Genomic DNA, 17,426 nt, shown 5'->3' on the forward strand with positions numbered 1-17,426 from the left:
TTGGTGGAAGATAAGAAATATACGTGTGAGGTGCCTGCTGCTTTAATAGCCCGGTCACATATTATTTATTATTATTCAAATTGCTTCCATTTTCCACTGTTATAAATAATGCTTCAGGGAGCATCTCTGTGCATAAATCTTCCTCCACAGCCATGGCTGTTTCCTTAGGATAGATTCTTAGAAATGGAATTACAAGACCAAGGCATCTGCATATATTTAGTCTCCTGATACATAACCTCGGATTGTCTGGAAACCTTTACCAGCATTTGAAAAGCTCGTCTGTGTTTTGATAGAGAGAAGGTAATATCCAATTGTTGTTTTGACTGGATGATTAATGAGACTAAACATTTTCTGAAGTGATTATTAGCTGCTGGTACTTATTATTCCAGAACTGTCTGCTCTGGTCCACCCCCTCATTTTCTCCAAGAACACCAGGGCCTCCTAGAAGCGAGGCTGACTGGCTGCTCACAGTTAGTCTGTTCATTAATTCATTCATTTAAGCCTGCCATGAGGTCAGCGCTTCCCCTGTGCCAGGAACCCCACTGGGCCCTGAGAGGTGACCAGACAGACAAGAACTCTTCCCCAGGGAGCTGGAACCTAGTAGACAGACAGAAAACAAACAAGTCAACAGACAGAGAAAACAATTCAACACAGAGGGCCAGGGTTGAAGCTCAGCTGACAGAGTGCTTGCCTAGCGTACATGAATGGGTTCGAATTCCAGCACAGCATAAAACCAGCTGTGGTAATGGTACCCAGCTGTTACCCTAGCACTGGAGAGGGAGAGGCGGGAGGATCAGGGTTGGGAGCTGTTGAGTAAAGTTGCTTGCCATCCAGCTTGATGGCCTGAGCTTTATTCCTGGGACCTACATGGTAGAAGGAAAACGGACTCCCACAAGTTGACCTCTGACTTTTTCACGTGTGCCGTGGCATCCCCGTGCCCATGCACTTACACACAAAATAAATAAATAAATAAAGCAAACTATAAAGCTCAGGATCGTCCTCAGCTACAGCGCAAGTTTAAGGCTGTATGAGGCCCTGTCTCAAAAAGAAAGGAATTAATAATTAAATACGGTAAAAGCAATGTGCATTCCTATGGGTGCAGACTGGACAGTGAATATGAACTGGGACGGGAGCCAACACCGACCCCGCAACACCCAGCTCCTGTCCTTGTAGGACCTTAAAGGAACAAAGACTAGCATTGGCCAGCCACTGCAGGGCTTCCCAGATCAAATCTGAGCTGATTCGAGGGCAGGGAGGAGGTGATTGGAGCAGCCAGTTTCCACTTACCTCCGCTGTGCTAGCCTGGGCTGGCCCAGAAGCAAATGCCAAGTGTGAACCATGTGGGCATGTAGTGAAGAACGTGCTTGCCTAGTCTGCAGGAAGCCCTGGGCTGGTCTCTAGAACACAAAAGAGAGACTTAGAAGGAGTCATGTTGGGGTGGGGAGTGGGGGGTAGACAGGAGCTGGAGGGATGGGAAGGGCTGTAGGTCTGACTCCCCCTGCCCCCAGAGAGCTCTAAGGAAGAGAAGGAAGGGGAGAGAATCGGCTCACAGCCGAATTCTGAGAACGTGTGGCAAGCGAAGGAGTCTTGAGGTCACAGGAGCCCATCAGAGGCCTCTCAGGAGTGGCCCACCTTAGCGTCTGCTGAGACCATCTAGGGAAAATGCCCCAGCCTGTGGACTCAGCAGACAGTGTCATGAGTCAGTTACACCCCTGCAGGGATCGGGCACTCAGCAGGACACGCCATTACTGTATTGGGGGCTCTTGATCAGGAATGGGTATTGGCTGCTGGACCGGACCATGATCAGTCAAAGCTGTCCCACCCCACGGTCATGCCCCCGCTGCCACCACGGCCACACCCCCGCTGCCACCAATGGCTCTTCCTGTGGCCTTCGCAGATAAAGGAGGGAGTAGGGCTCGCTCCCTTACAGAGCCTAAGGAGGCCCAAGTGGCAGTTCCCTTAGGTACACACATCGTCAGTGAGGAGTCACCCTATCCTGAGGTCTTGTTTGAACTCTTATTTATCCATGTTCTCCAAGAGTCTACTCTGGGAGAGCTGCTAGTATCATGGTTGACTTCTCAGGGGTCCCCCCCACCCCACCCCCCACACCTTAGGTATATTCTGTGGATGAGGGGTGAGTGATGAGAACTCTGGACTTCAGAGTCTGTAAGTCAAGGGAGTAAGACACTGCCTTATGCTTTGGGCCGTGTTGTTTTATAAAGAATATACAAGCTGGGCATGATGGTGCATGCCTTTAATCCCAGCACTTGGGAGGCAGAGGCAGGTGGATCTCTGTGAGTTCAAGGCCAGCCTGGTCTACAGAGCAAGATCCAGGACAGCCAGGGCTATACAGAGAAACCTTGTCTGGAAAAAATAAAAAATAAAGAAGATATATAGAGATAGATAGAGAGGTAGAGAGGTAGAGATAGAGATAGAGAGATAGAGAGATAGATATATAGATATTTCAGTTGGTAGAGTCCTTGTCTAGTATGCAGGAGGCCAGGGTTTGATTCTAGCATTGCGTAAACAGGTCGTCGTAACACATACTTCATATACTTAGCCCTTGGGAGGTGGAGGCAGGAGTACCAGAAATTCAGTGTCCCCTTCAGTTACATAGGGAGTTCAAAGGTAGCCTGGGCTCCATGAGTCCCTGTCTCAAAAAACAAAGGGGCGGGGGATGCATGTTTGAGAATCAGAAGGCCTGGGTTCTAATCCTAGTGGTGTACCTCCTTGCTGAATGACTTAGGCAAGTTACTTACCTATGAGCCTTGTATGGCCGGGACATCTTCTCATAAACAAGGCATGACTAGCTTCACCACAGGGGTCCTTTGCTCTTACTGCAGTGGGAAGGCTGGACCTGGGGAAGGGGAGGAAGGAACACAGTTGCAACCCTGACTGGGATGTCCTCTTATCTCTTCTTTCCTCTGCTCAGCTGCCACCCAGTCACTGGAGCTTGTACCTGCCAACCAGGCTGGTCGGGCCACTTCTGCAATGAGTCCTGTCCTGCCGGCTACTATGGCAATGGTTGCCAGCTGCCCTGCACCTGCCAGAATGGCGCTGACTGCCACAGCATCACTGGGGGCTGCACTTGTGCCCCAGGCTTCATGGTAAGTCAGGAGAGGCCTCTTATAGCCTCCCCGGCCCCCAGTGGGCCAGCACCCCATACTTTTGGCAATCTGGAGTGTGACCCTCTGTCCAGGAATGAGGGATAGGAGTGTCTCTGTGTCACCTTCAGACACAGAGTGTGTCTAAGAGCCCTTGAAGCTGTTCTCTGAGGTTTATCACTGCAAGGGTAACAGAGTCCGTCCACGGTCCTTGACTCTGAAACTGTCTTCATCTCCCTCCAGCTCTTCCCTGTCCTCCTGTGCATACATTTTCCACTCATTTAGTTATTTGCTTGTTTATTTATTTATTTTAAAACAAAGCCTCACTGCATAGCCCCAACTGGCCTGGAACTCACTATGTAGACTGAGCTGGCCTCAACATCACAGAGATCCACCCACCTCTGCTTTCTGAATGCCGGGATGACAGGCATGCACTATCAGGCCAGGCAATGTTAATTCTGTGTGTGGGTAGGGGGTGTTGTGTCTATGGGGGTGTTGTCCAGAGGACTGAACCTACAGCCTCCCACACGGGAGGCCAGCGCACTCACTGCCTCTGAGCTCCAGCCGCGTTCTTTCTTTTACTCATGTTTCTATATTACTGTTTGGACCTCTTAATTTTCATCTCGGATGGCTGCCTAGCAGAGCAGGAGCTGATAGAGGCCCGGTTTCCCCAGCCCTTCCCTTCCTGCAGACTAGTAGGATTTTCCCATGTTCACAGCCAGTGTTGCAGTGAGCATCTTCTTTCATGCAGCTCCCCACCCCGCCGTCCCATTGAATTATTTCCTTCGGGTGAATTCCCAGGTCAGCGGGCACAATATATTCACGGCTCTTGATGGATGTTGCCAGATCACTTTCCCAAAGGGTTATATAAATCTATGCTGTCGCGGGTTGTATATGCATGTGCCTTGTTCAGAACACTTTGGGCTTTTTTTTTTTTTCCCTTCCCATCTTGCTAATTATATAGGTGGAGAATGGCTCCTAAATGTTGCTCTCATTTGCATGTCTGATTACTAGGTAGAGCGAACGTTCCCCCTATGTGTTTGTTCACATATTTCCTCATCAATCATGTTGGTCTTTACAAGGTTTGATTTGGGGGAAATTGACATTGGGGATATGCTCAGCTGCTCTGAAGACCCCCATACTCAGGTGTCCCCAGAGATAATGTTCCATTGTGCTTTGAGAAGTGTTTGTGGAGTTGAAACCTGTGACCAGGTCACACACATTCTGGCTGTCCTACCTACAATCATGTCACCTTGGACCCACTCTCTTGGGTTCTGTTTGTCCTCTGTGAAGGAGCTCTCACCTTACTAGGTTACTTATGGTACCGAGAAGGGATGCCTGGAGCCACTGTAGATAGCGGCCGTGGTAAATTACAGGTTCAGATCCAGCATGTCTGCGGTGCGGCTGAGGCTTTATATATCAGCTGAGTTCCCACAGGTTGTGGGTGCTGCTGGTCAGTGGTTCTCACTGTGTAGGAACCAGATGCATAGCAGGGTTTTTTCTTCCTTCCTTCCTAAAGTTATTTGTTTTGAAGATAGTCTTATGTATTACAGGTTTTCTGGATTGCTATGTAGCAGGGATAATCTTGAACTTTGGATCCTCCTGCCTCTGTATGCTCAGTGCTAGGATGACAGGCATGGACCAACAAACGTGGTTTATGCAGTGCTCTGGATCAAACTCAGGTCACCATTCACTTCATGACAGGCAAGCACTCTACTGTCTCAGCTACCTTCTCCAAGAACACGCTTCTCAGCTTTGATTGCAAGGTCATTGGCCTTGGAGGTGCTGGTGAGCCTGGCCTGGTTGAGGGCCGGCTGGCTGGCATGGTATAAATCCACTGATTCCTGAGCTCTTGTGACCATCATGGCAGTGGATCTTTTGAGAGCAAGTGCTCCTGGTCTGCAGAGCTAGGCTAGGACAAAAATGCCATCGAGCTCCAACGTGCTCCTCCCCAGAGCAGACAAAGCTGGGTGGACATGGACTCTGGGGTCTTTAAAGGGAAAGAAGACGTCGTCTGCCTCTTCTACACAGTTTCTCTCTTATTTGCCTGTGTTGGCAAGAATTTTGGTCCATTACTATCTAAAAGAATGGAAGCACCAGAGGCTGGAGAGATGGTTCGGTGGTTAAAAGCACTGGCTGCTCTTCCAGTAGAACTGGGTTCAGTTCCCAGCACAACCATCTGTAGCTCTGTTTGCAGGGGATTCGATTCCCTGCTCATGTCTCCAAGGACACCAGACACACACAGATATAAATGCAGGCACAGGACCCATATATACTAAAAATAATAATAATAATAATAATGGTAGCATTCTAGGTTTAGAGTCTGGCAAATAGTTATTTGGGATTAAAGCTATCCCATCACCAAGAGGTCAGGCAGAGAAGCAATTGGTAGCAGGCTGCTGGGTGGGACATTCTGTCCCTGTCCTAGCCTGGCTACTAAGGAAGGTCTATGACTTTGAAACGGCTTCTCCTCTCAGGTCCCAGGCCCTTCCTATACAATTGTACACAGACTGGGGAGGAAGAACCCACTGATTCTGTTTTTAGATAGAACCTCATGTAGCTCAGGCTGGACTTAAACCTACTGTGTAGCTGAAGCTGCCCTTGAACTCCTGATCTTCCTACCTCCACCCACTTAGTGCTCGAACTACAGGTACATATCACCATTTGAGGCAGTGCTGGGGGTTAAACTCAGGGTTTCATGCATGCTAGGCAAGACTCTACCAACTGAGCTATGTCCCCAGCCCTGAAGCCACTGATTTCTGAGATTGCTTACTATGCAGACTTCATGGGCACATGGGTGCACCTAACTGGGGGCTGGCTGCGAGTCATCATGGTCTGGTGATGGGCATTGTCATGGATCTGGTCGTTCTCTCCCTCCTCTGTACCCCTGTTGCCCCCTGTTGTCTGACTAATCACTGCTACTCAGAAAAGAAAATTGAGGCACCAGGAGGGCTGAGGAAGGGAGCATTTGTCTGTCCATGTGCTCACTGCCCCCAGCCAGGGACCCACTGGAAGCTAGGCTGCGGCCTCCCATCTAGAATGTAAATGACTTCCTGTCTTTGAACTTTGCGGGGCTTGGTGATCAGATCATCAGCATCCTCTCACCGCTGAGTCCGGCCTACCTGGCGCTCTAAGCTAAAACAGACTGTAAACAGGCTGGTGAAACCCCATGAATTCCCACTCCTGCTCAGCCTCATTATATACCTGGAGAGGCTTTCCGGGGCCTGGTGGTGCTGGACAGGGGCTGCTGGAGGTGATTACAAAGCAGTCCTTGTTCTCAATGGCCTGACTCATTCCCAGGAGCTCCAGGCTCCAGGGGGAGAGGCCATTACTCCTCCCTTGCCCCAGCTTCTGAATGATGTGACTTCCTGCAATTAGCCAGCTTGGTAATATGGGGGATGGGGCCATCAATCAGCAGAGCAGACTGAGCCCAGTCTCCCCCAGAGCATCCCACAGTCAGTAATAATTAGCAGTGCCTTTGTGTGTTCGTTGATTTGTGACTACCTACCTGCCTGTTTGCTGAAAGATTTCATGACACGAGGAATTAATAAAGAGCTAATTTTAAAAGCTCATTTCTGGGTGTTGGAGATTCATCCTAAACTCGGTAACCTTGGCCATTCTACTCCACACCTTCCTGGGCCTCAGTTTCCCTCTCCATGTAAGATGGGAGGAGTCGATCAGCCTTGCCTACTGCTGTGTTTGAGAAGCCAGGCTGGTAATGGATGCATGCTAGACAACGCTCTACCAACTGAGCTATACCCCCAGCTCCCTTCCAAGGGCCCTTTAGAAGGGTGTGAGGGCAGCTTTATGAATGCTGACCCTATAAGGGCTGGGAGGCTCTTGGGCTGCAAGTAAACATGAGTGGTGCTGAGGAGTTAGTACAGAACTGCCCTTGGGAGCTCAGGGACTTGATAGCCAGGTAGTCTCCACCCTATGAGGCCACCGGACAGAGGGCAGGAACAGGCTGGGGCTGGTGCTAATGACTCTTAACGATTGTCCCTTCATTCTTAAGACTCTGATGTTGAGGATGCCAAGGACTTGGGGTGTGGCAAGGCTCATCAGACACCCATCCAGCCATCAAGGATCTTGTCCGATGGTAATGATAGTCAGCCTAGTGGAGAACACTCACTGTGTTCCTGCTGCATGCATCATCTGCTTTATGTCTCATGAGAGCCCTATAGACACATCCTTCCACTTTCCTCGGCTTGCAAATGATCTGGAATTTAAACAGGGAGAGAAACTTGGCCAGGATTAGAAAGCCAGAGGCGAAGTGGCGGAAGCTACTACACGCTCGAATGGTAATGAGTTTGGGTAGACGAGACACTCCAGAACAACACAGACCAGAGTTCAGATTCCAGCTTTCCACCACTGCCTCTGCCTATGGCGAGTCCTGTATCCTGCTTAAGCCTGACTGTCCTCATCTGTGACAAGGGACTTGGTGGTGAGAGTAGGGAGCTTCCTATATCAGTTTACAGATCAGGGCCTGAACCACAATAGGTACCGACTCAGATGCCAAGCTATGAGGGTAGAGAGAGTAGATGCTGTTTTTCTCAAGTCCAGCACACGTGTGATACCTAGAGGGTATTGGGGTGAGTGGCACCCAGGCATCCCAGGTGGGGCAGATTCATAAGCATACACCTGCTAGTCTAGGCAGGTCTACAGCAGCACCTATCGGCCACTCTGACTTGTCCCTCGGGAGGTCCTGTGAAATGCCACTGTCATCATGTGGAGAGACAGGAATAAGACTGTGGGTGGAAGAGAGGGTCGTTTTCCGTGTTAGCTTAACCTTGGCAAAAGGATCACTCAGAGCATCCATTGGGGAGGGGCATGAGGCCTTCCTGCTTCGGGAAAGACAGTCACTGGCCTAGAAGGCAAGACCCAAGTTATAGTTTGGGTTCTGCTCATGTTTTAGGTTCTATTTCTCCTTTGAAAAAAATAGGAATGAAATTCTCTGCCCAAAGGAAACTCTGGGGATCGGGGTGCTTCAGACTGGGTTAGACAGGGTTTCAGCACCTCGGACAGCACCGTGCATCTCCGGTAGCTCCTCTACCAGACAAGAACAGCTCCAGCCTGGGGGAGGGGCAGGGCAGTGGGGAGAATGTCATGTTAAAGTCCTGGGGTACCTGCAGCCCTGTCCTGGCAGTGTCTCTGAGAGGAGGCGGGGAGCTTTCTTCCCCAGCACCCTGGCTAGAGAAATAGCTCACCTGTAGGTGAGGGGCAGGCCATGAGGAACCGTTCACCCTTCTGCAGGCCGGGTGCATGTTAACCCTTCGCCGTGACTCCTCATTGCCCCCAAAGGAAATCTGCACCGCTGCCTTCTGTCACTCTGCAGTCTCATTTCATCCGCTACGTGACCACACATGACTCACTCTGCCCAAACCTGTCTCTTTTCCTTCTTCCTCGCTGCACCCCGTCTTTACTGCATCTATGAACGTCCTGTCCAGTTTTCCAGACGGCCTCTTCACGAAACTTTCCATGGACACTCCTCTTGGGAGGATTCACGCTCACACTCCTTCCATGTTCAAAGCCCATGGCTCCCGCTCAGGCTGCCTCCCTGAGGACGAGGGCCTGTCTTCCCTAACCTCATGGCTCCTAACCACCACCTACCAGGCCTGCCACACGAACAGCTGGCTTGGTGAAGTCTCTTTAATGAATGGAATCCTTGGGAATAGCAGAACCATTAACGTAGATGTTTCCAGACTGACATCTATAGAAAGGGGGATTTGGGTCGCTTGCTGGTGAGGTTGGGACTTAAATCTTCCCCTGCCCCCATGAGCCTCTCTGAGGTTTGTTTATTTTTATTACATGTATTTATTTATTTTGTGCGATGCATGCAGACATAACTTGAAGGAATCAGTTCTTTCCTTCTACCATATGGGTTCCAGGTATTGAACTCAGGTTATCAGATGTGGTAGCAACCACCCTTCTACCCTTACTGCCTGAACTATCTAAACTAGTTTAGTTTAAACCCTGAAACTATCGGGTTTAAAGAGGAAGCAGAAGGAGCTGCCCTGCAGCGCCACCCCCGAGTTCCTGGCGCAAAGGTGTACCTTAGACAACTCACCTTACAGGGTGTTGGAACCAGACACCCTGCCTTTAGATTCCAGCGTCACTGCTTTTTATAGCTGTGTGACCTCAGACAGGATACCGTCTCTCTGTGCCTGTTTTATGATATGTGAAAAGGAAATGACCATAAATCCTGATGATTAGTATGCTGATCAAGCTAATTGGTGTATGCAAAGAGTATATTAGTCATCTTTCAACAAGTGTCAGCCCTAATGGCCATGCTTAAAAGGTTGACGCTGCTGCTGCCGGTTGATGCTGCTGATGCCCACCTGCAGAGGCCTGAGAGCCTGTCTGGGATGCAGATGCAGAGGAGACGAGAAGGGAACCCTTAACTGCAGCTTCCTCCAGGGTGGAAGCTGTAGGGCAGCTATGTCCTCAGAAAGGACAATAAAATAGGCTTTCTCAGCCCAGAGGGAAGCGCGTCTGATTTCACAGCCGTGCGCATGTCTCTGCTGCCCACCCCACCTCTCTTTTATTAAGGCTCTGCCTGACGGAGCCTCCTGCACACTTGGGTCTAGAACTAATTGCTGTTCCGACAGTGCCTGCAGGGAGCAGGCTGCAAGGTCGCAGCCGGGCTGCAATGCCTTGATTTCCCAGTCCCTTCCTGCAGCCTCCTCCCTGCATGGAGCCTTCAGGGGCCAGGAGATAAGGGGTCTTTCTGACCATTCCTCAGCCCGATGCCTTCTTTTAGTTCTGGTTATAATGGGGACCGAAAGCTCAGCAGGCAGGGCAGACGGGCCCAGTGTCCCCTCCCGCAGGACTCGGGGCCCATATTTCTCCCTAGGATGACAGCATTTCTATTACCTTAAAGGGCTCATCTATTCATGCTGCAATTTTTTGAAGCCCTGTCTGCCATTATTGAGCCCTGCATGCTGGCGAGGGGAGCGGGCACTCCATCACCCAAATGAACCAACTCCTTCCCGCATTTTTCTCAGCTTTCTCCTCTCTGTCCATAGGTCATATGCAAAGCTCAGCTGCTTGGGCTAGGGGAGGCAGGAGGGGGTGAGAGTTACAGATCAGTGGGGCAGCAATTGAATTTTCTCCACACAAGGTTTCTGGGTGTCCTTTAAAGACATCCCTCTTCGGCTTCCCTCAGCGGGCTGAATGCATAGAGCCTTCTGTGTGGCTCCTGAGCTGGAACTTGGGTGTGAGGGTAGGTGTGGCCAGGAGAGAGTGCAGAATGGTCATGACAGCCGGGTGACACACACACACACAGCACACCTGCTCATTTCCTGTTTTAATTAATTGTTTCATTGCTCATCAGACCCTGTTCCATCGACTCTAATCCTAAGAGCAGAAAAGCAGCTTCTTGTTCCCTGCTCCGCCCCCATCACGGACTACTGTCGCGATTATTGTCATAAAAGATTTTTTTCCTGATGCAGTACTAGGCATACAAATTCACCCTCTAGCTGCCATGGCTGTGTGAGCAAGACTGTGCAAAGCTTTTAAAATTACCAAAAATATGAACACACACACACACACACACACACACACGCACACGCACACGCACACGCACACGCACACGCACGCACACGCACACGCACACGCACACGCACACGCACACACACGCACACACACACTGCATTATCAAACTCTAGGACTGCTACCTCCTGCTATGTGGCCTTAGTAGAGTTACTTGAGTGTCTCTAGGCTCGGATTTTTTCTTTTTTATTTATCATTATTCTTGGGGGGGCATGTGCATGCCACAGTGTGTGTGTGTGTGTGTGTGTGTAGGATAACTTTCAGGAGGTGGTTCTCTCCTTCCACTGAGGGTTCCAGGTCACAGGCTTGCATGGCAAGCACCTTTGTACCATTTGCTGGCTTCTTTTAAATTCAAATTTTCATCTATGAGATGGGGCTGAGCACGCAGCTCAGTCAGTAAAGTACTTACTTACCTACCATGCACAAAGCCCTGGGTTCGATTCCTAGCACCACACAAGCCTGGCAAGGCGACGCATGCCTGTAATCTCAGCACTTAAAAGGTGAAGGCAGGAGGATCAGGAGTTCAAGGTCATCCTCAGCCACACAGAAAGTTCAAAGTTAGGCTGGGCTATAACCAAGAACAATCCATCTGTAACACAGGGAACATTGCTATTCTGTTCTAATGTGATTCTTAGGATTGGATAGTATACAATGTATGTAGTGCTTAGAACAAAACCCGGCATGTAGTAGATGCTCAATGAATGCTTGTTAAAATGCATCATGGGACCATGCAGGGTTTAAGTAAAAGGGCCTGAACACAGGCAAGGGCTTGTGATCAGGGTTTGTGCTGGAAGCCCTGGGTGTCCCTCAGCATCTGCAGCCGTGGGCTCAGCCTCAGAGCGCCGGATTCCTCTCTGAACAATGGGTTAAGAAGGACAGCCACGCAGACACAAGGACACAGAGTGAGTGGCAGCCCGGAGCTTGTCGAGAGGATCTGGGAATTCTCTCTCAAGAGCAGAGCCAGAAGGACACGCTGCACTTCTATAGTTACCCCCCACCTCCATTCTGTGGGGGAAGAAACTGAGGCCAGAGAGGGAGAGTGATTTGGCTCAGGTCACATGGTGAAACGCGGCAGAGCTGGGGTGGAGCAGAGGTGAGAACTCCGGCTAATGCGCTTGCCTCTTCCAGCTGCCTGTAGCGAGCTTGCTTTCCCCTGGGCAGGAGGGATAGTGGTGAAGACACGGGGCGGTGTGTACGAGGAAGTTAAATCATGTTGGCAATTAATCCACAGAGCAAAGGAGAGGGAATTGGCTTTGTGTCACCGAGGCTCAGGCTAGCTTCCCCCTCTGGGACTCTGTGGTTTGCGGCCTCATTAGGGAAAACTGCTGAGTCTTCTCTTCCTATTCCACACCACCCCTTTCCTGTGGAGCTCCCGCTGCCCTTCTCGGTGCCCTCATCACTCGGGTGGCGGCCTGGTGCCGGCTCTGCAGGCAGCTAGAGGTGTCGGGGTAGGTCCCAGGCACGCATGCTTCCAACATACCCAAACTTCTTTTTGCCTAAGTCACTTGTATAGATGAGACTCGTGCTGGCCAGGATCCAAGACCTGGGTCTGAGCCTCAGCTTCTCGAGGGTGGACAGTCTGAAATGCATGACTGGGTGAAGGGGGGGGGGCATGCACCATGAGTGCCGAGCACAGCCAACCCAGTACTGTGTTTCTCTCACTCGACACCATCCTTCAGATGGGGGCTGCGAGGACCCCCACCTTGCAGAAGAGACTGATGCTCAGGGAGGCAAAGCGACCTTCCCCGGTACATGGTAGCTGAGCTTGACACTGTTTGAACCCAGAACCTGCTTTAGCCTTGAGTCCACAGTGCCTGAAGAGGAGAGGGCTGTGATGGAGTGTTCTGATTGGCTAGAGACCTTCCTAAGCCATTACCAGGGAGAAGGACAAGTGACAGCTTGATGTCCCAGTTGGAGCGAAGTGGCCTCCCACCTCTTTCTTCCTTGGGAGGTAGGTCAGAGGCCACTGAATCTCCGGGATGGGAAAACCGACTGGCAGAGTACAGCTGTCCAAGACCACTTAACTGTGGGTACACGGAGGGTGAGGGGCTAGGACCCTCCACAGCCAGGCTCCCCTCCAGCCCGTGCCAAGGACAGGACCAGCCCGGAGTCTAGCTGGGCTCCAGCCCCGGTTCTGTGCCCACCCACTCTTAGACTTGGCCCAAACCACTTCATTCTTCTGTGTCTTACCTTCATCTCCTACAAATCTGTCACCCCTGAGGCTGGCGTGATGCTCAGAGGTGACAGTGATTAGGAAGGATAGGGGACGCACGGGGAAGGGGGAGGGACACAGGCTGCCGACCGAACCCACCGCGTCTGTGGTATGTGACACAGGAGAACCAGATGTGACTGTGGACTCCGTCTCCAGCCCCACCCCGACCCTGCAGCCCTGCCCCAAGCTTCTCTCCCTAGTGGTGATCACTAGTAATCCCATTTGTAAGAGGAATTACACACCGCGGGAGGGGAAGAGGTTCCTGCCAGAGGTTTGGTTATGCCTGGAAAATGAGAGATGTTACAGAAAAAGGCGATGGATAAATAAGAACATGGAGGGTGGAACAACCTGGCTCGGGAGGAGGTACACCGTAGTCCAAGCACTCAAGAGGCTGAGGCAGGAGGTTTGCAGGAAGGTTCAAGGCCAGCCTGGGATACAAAGTGAGACACTGTTTGGTAAAACAAAGGTCTAAAGGAGGGGGTGTAATTCCCTGAACCCAGCCTAGGAAAGGTATCTGGGGGGCTCCCAGACCATCAGGCCCTGGGACACAGGTGTGAACATGGGTGTGGGAAAAGTGAGGGGCAGTGTGAGCTCAAGTGTCTGGGCCCTACGGCCTGGGTGGGGACCTGAGCTTAATGCTCAAGCAAAAAAGAGCCACAGCAGCCTAGAGCAGGGGTATGACAACACCGAGCTGGCCTTGACCTCATCCCTGCAGGTAATGACAGTGCAGCCCCAGCATACAGTGGGTGCTGGATAAGTGTCACATGCAGTAGGCACTCAATGGATGCTGGGCCCATTGCCCTCCACCTGTCTTCAGCTGGACAGAGTGGCTGAGGCAGGGTCCTCTTTGAGCCCCCCTTCACTCAGGACCATGGGGTGGGAGGCGGTGAGGCAAGCAGTCTGCAAACTTGAGGGTATGTAGGGGAACTCGGCCCTTTCCTTGCATCCACATGGGGGAGTGGGTCGTAGGGACTCAAGGAGGATGAGAGCGGACACTGGGCAGCACTGGCTGGAGAATGAGGCGCAGCCATCCTCACGGTCTTCCACACTGAATGCTCCTGGCCCTTGTCCCCGGTGTCCCCATCACCCTCCCCAGATAGAGAAACAGCTTGGACGGGTCCCACCAGGCTCAGAAGTATCTTTCTCCACCCCAGCCTCCTTGGGCTTGGTGCCCAGACCTGCACCCCAGCTTCCTCACAGACCGGCGCCTCTCTGTGCCTATGGCCTGAAACCACACCCAGATCCCTACAGCAGGTCAAGCCCAGACACCTGACATGCATATGACAGCTTAGCACATAGTCCCAGCACCTGCAGAGAACACAGTTCATGGGCCACATACCACTTGTTCCCACTTCTACATGAACCAGGACCCTGAAACAGTAGGCTTAGATTGTATCCCTCGCTTTCTCCCCACCTCAGATGATATGTATGCTTATCTGAGGCATGGAGTGCATACAACACATGTGTATAAGTCCTGTATTAGTCCAATAACTGACAGTTATTGGCAGTATAAATGCTCTCTCTCTCTCTCTCTCTCTCTCTCTCTCTCTCACACACACACACACACACACACACTTTTACTAAAAACAGTCCTCAGAGTATCTGCAGGGACAGGTGCAGCCAGCCATGCCTCCCATGCCAGCCTCTTTGCATCCCTGCTTCCTTCACAGTCCACCCACACCCGTTCTCAGTACCTAGAAAGGTCTCCCAATACCCAGTAGGGCCAGTCTCAGACATTTAGAGACAAGTCTTTTTGCTATCTAAAAATGCGAAAGGTGTGGTGTTGTTTGTTGTTGTTGTTTGAGATAGGGTCTCCAGTAGTCCAGTCTGGCCTTGAACTCACTATGTAGCTAAGGATAACTTTGAAGTCCCGATTCTCTTGTCTCTACCTGCCATGTGCTGGGATTACAGATATGTGCCACCATGCTCAGTTTAGGTGGTACTGGGTATATGTTATGCATGCTAGGCAAGCGCTCTACCAACTGGACTACATGCCTTGCTCTGAAATGCCAGTGTCTGAGATAAACTACTAATGATGAAAGCTTGGAGGATGGGTATGGCTACTTACAATCAGTGTTTGCCCAGGAAGACTCAGGCCCAGCCCTGTAGGGAAGCCTCACTCTGGCCCAGATGACCTGCAATTGATGCTGAAATGGACCTTCTGTAGCTAGAAGCAGCCCCCCGCCCCTCAGGTGGTAAACACAGTACAAGAGCCCAGGACAGGGCTCAGCCAGGGAGCAAGGAGAAGGAGAAGCCAGGAGCAAGCTACTGCATAAAGCCCTCCCACTCAAGCAAGGGCCGGGGAGGTGGGAGAGAGATGCTGAAGGCATCCCGAGTCAGCAGCACCATCAGCACCAGGAACCATCAGCACGGGAGCACTTCCTGTTCTTTTGTCTGACACATGGCAGTGGTTAAAAAAATATTCCCTGGCTGAGACTATACCTCAGTTGACAGAACGCTTGCCTAGCATGCATAAAGCCCTCAGTTCCATCCCCAGCACCACAGAAACTGAAGGCTAGCCTGAACTACAGAGAGAGTTGGAAGACAGCCTGGACTACAGGAGACACTGACTTAACCCGCCCCCCACCAGTATCTTAAATGTCTGTATTAAGTCAGTGTATACGAACTGACCACAGACTCCAGCTGAGGCACTGGGCTGGGGTGAGGTTAGCAGGACCAAGCGATTCCTACTCAGCCTCACGTTCCTACTAGCCAGGGAGAGATAACCGGAATTCCAAATGATAATTCCATTGCCACTGTAGTGAGTGCCACAGGAAAGGGGCCTTGTCTGCAAGGGGCAAGGAGCAGCGGATTAAAGGACATGGGAGCTGAAAGGGACTGTAGGTCACAGCTTTGGCCTCACTACAACCCATGAACCCTGCCTGAAAGTCCAGGCTCTTTCTTTCTGGAATTATCCCATCTCCTCCTCCAGCAAAAATACATGTGGATAAATGCCAGGTGGGCATGATGCCCTCCTGTGATTCCGTTCCCAGAGGAAACAGGCTAGCAAAAAAGACCAGCTGTATCTGTGAGCTTCCGGTTTGAGAGAGACCCTGCCTTGGTACATAATGTGGAAGAGTGAGTGATAGGAGATGATTCCTGACAACCTCTGGCTTCCACATGCCTGTGCACATACATGCATGTACCACACACATGCATGCAAAAGATGTGCGTGCACACATGCACATCACACACATACATGAAAAATGGAAAAAGAAAAAGTCCATGTGGGCCAGGGCAGTTTCTCTGGTTGCTGTTTCCTAGGGCCCTCTGCTGAGCTCTGATAGGCAAGTGGGTGTACAAGCCTCCTTAGCCTGCGTGTCAAGAATCCAGTCCCACCCCATTATACTGCCTCCCACCCACTGACTGTACTTAAGGGGACCCAGAGATGAACTTTCACAATTTCCTCCTTCATATTAGGGAGGAGCAAACCCCTTCCGTCCTCTCTCTCCTTCGATGCCCAAAAACACTCATTAACCTCTTGACCATTTCGAGGAGAGGGGATTTTCAGCATAAGAGGCCCAGCTGTTGATTAATTTTCCCAAACAGAGCCAAACTGCAAAGCAGCATATTGCGAGGGAGAGAAAAGTCAATCAGCAGCATTTGAATCACATTGCACAGAACATGTAAGGCATTAGGCACCAGGGTTGGCACCAACACTGCTCGGCTGACTCGTACGGGGGGGGGGGGGGGGGGAGGCAGAAGGAGAGGCTTCGTTCTTTCGGGGGCAGCAATGAGGTTTCCACGGCACCAGCAGCTCTCTTAGATGGGGTTCAGGATGTTAACAGTCCATTCTGCATCTCCAATAATGCAGGGAGAGGAGGAAGTCCACAGCCTCCTTTCTCAGCAGAATGAAGAGGCCTGGTGGAGTCCTGGTGAGCAGCCTGCTGTGGGAGCCAGGGACCAGGGATGGGATCCTGTAGGTTAGAGGCTTCTCCTTCCTGGAAGTGCTTGTGCGTTAAAGAGACAGAACAGCAGAACACATGGGCACATCCTTTGATGCCCTATGGTGGTAAATGCACTGTGTAAACAGAGTCAGCTGGCAGGGGCAGCCTTGTTCTGTCACCCACAGCGACGTGAGTGAGGAGTTCTCCCAGAGACCTCCACTCCAGGGAGCTTGGGATTCTTGACCACAGCAGAGAATTTCAGGGCCAGTGTTAGGTGGAGATGGAGCTTAGTTTTGAAAGGGATTTAGTGTAGATTAAGCATGTGCACAAAAGGGGAGCGCGACAAAGGACCATTATGGAGTAGTCAGGGCCAGAGTGTGGGCCCCCATAGTTCAAGCAGCTAGTCCCTGTCACCTGTCCTCAGTGGGCCAATTAAACAGATGGTAATGAAAATCAGAAAAGGAAGTGGATTCAGTGGGGTCACATGGCCAAAAGAAGCCCAGTGACACCCTGTTCTCACCACCTTGTCTGTCTTGGGGTTTTGTCATGAGGTTCACATTAGACAGCCAGAGGCTTACATAACTAAGCAGTCATGGTCAAGGTGTGGGGTCCCCCATCATCGTCTGGGCTCCAGCCTCTCCCACAGGCAGCTGCATCGTCAGAGCTGTGGGAGAT

General features: G+C 51.2%; 1 protein-coding gene across 26 annotated transcripts in view; it reads left to right on the forward strand.

Annotated features, from left to right (window-relative positions):
* Megf11 (multiple EGF like domains 11) overlaps window positions 1–17,426 on the forward strand; it is a 337,954-nt gene that overhangs the window by 283,812 nt on the left and 36,716 nt on the right. For all 26 annotated transcript variants that reach the window (XM_076576504.1, XM_076576500.1, XM_076576505.1 and 23 more), the window contains one exon: window positions 2,933–3,107. In XM_076576504.1, coding sequence (XP_076432619.1) covers window positions 2,933–3,107 — 175 coding nt within the window. The remainder of the gene's footprint in view (window positions 1–2,932; window positions 3,108–17,426) is intronic.

The sequence above is a fragment of the Peromyscus maniculatus genome, chromosome 7, assembly GCF_049852395.1.
Source record: "Peromyscus maniculatus bairdii isolate BWxNUB_F1_BW_parent chromosome 7, HU_Pman_BW_mat_3.1, whole genome shotgun sequence".
Lineage (NCBI taxonomy): Eukaryota > Metazoa > Chordata > Mammalia > Rodentia > Cricetidae > Peromyscus > Peromyscus maniculatus.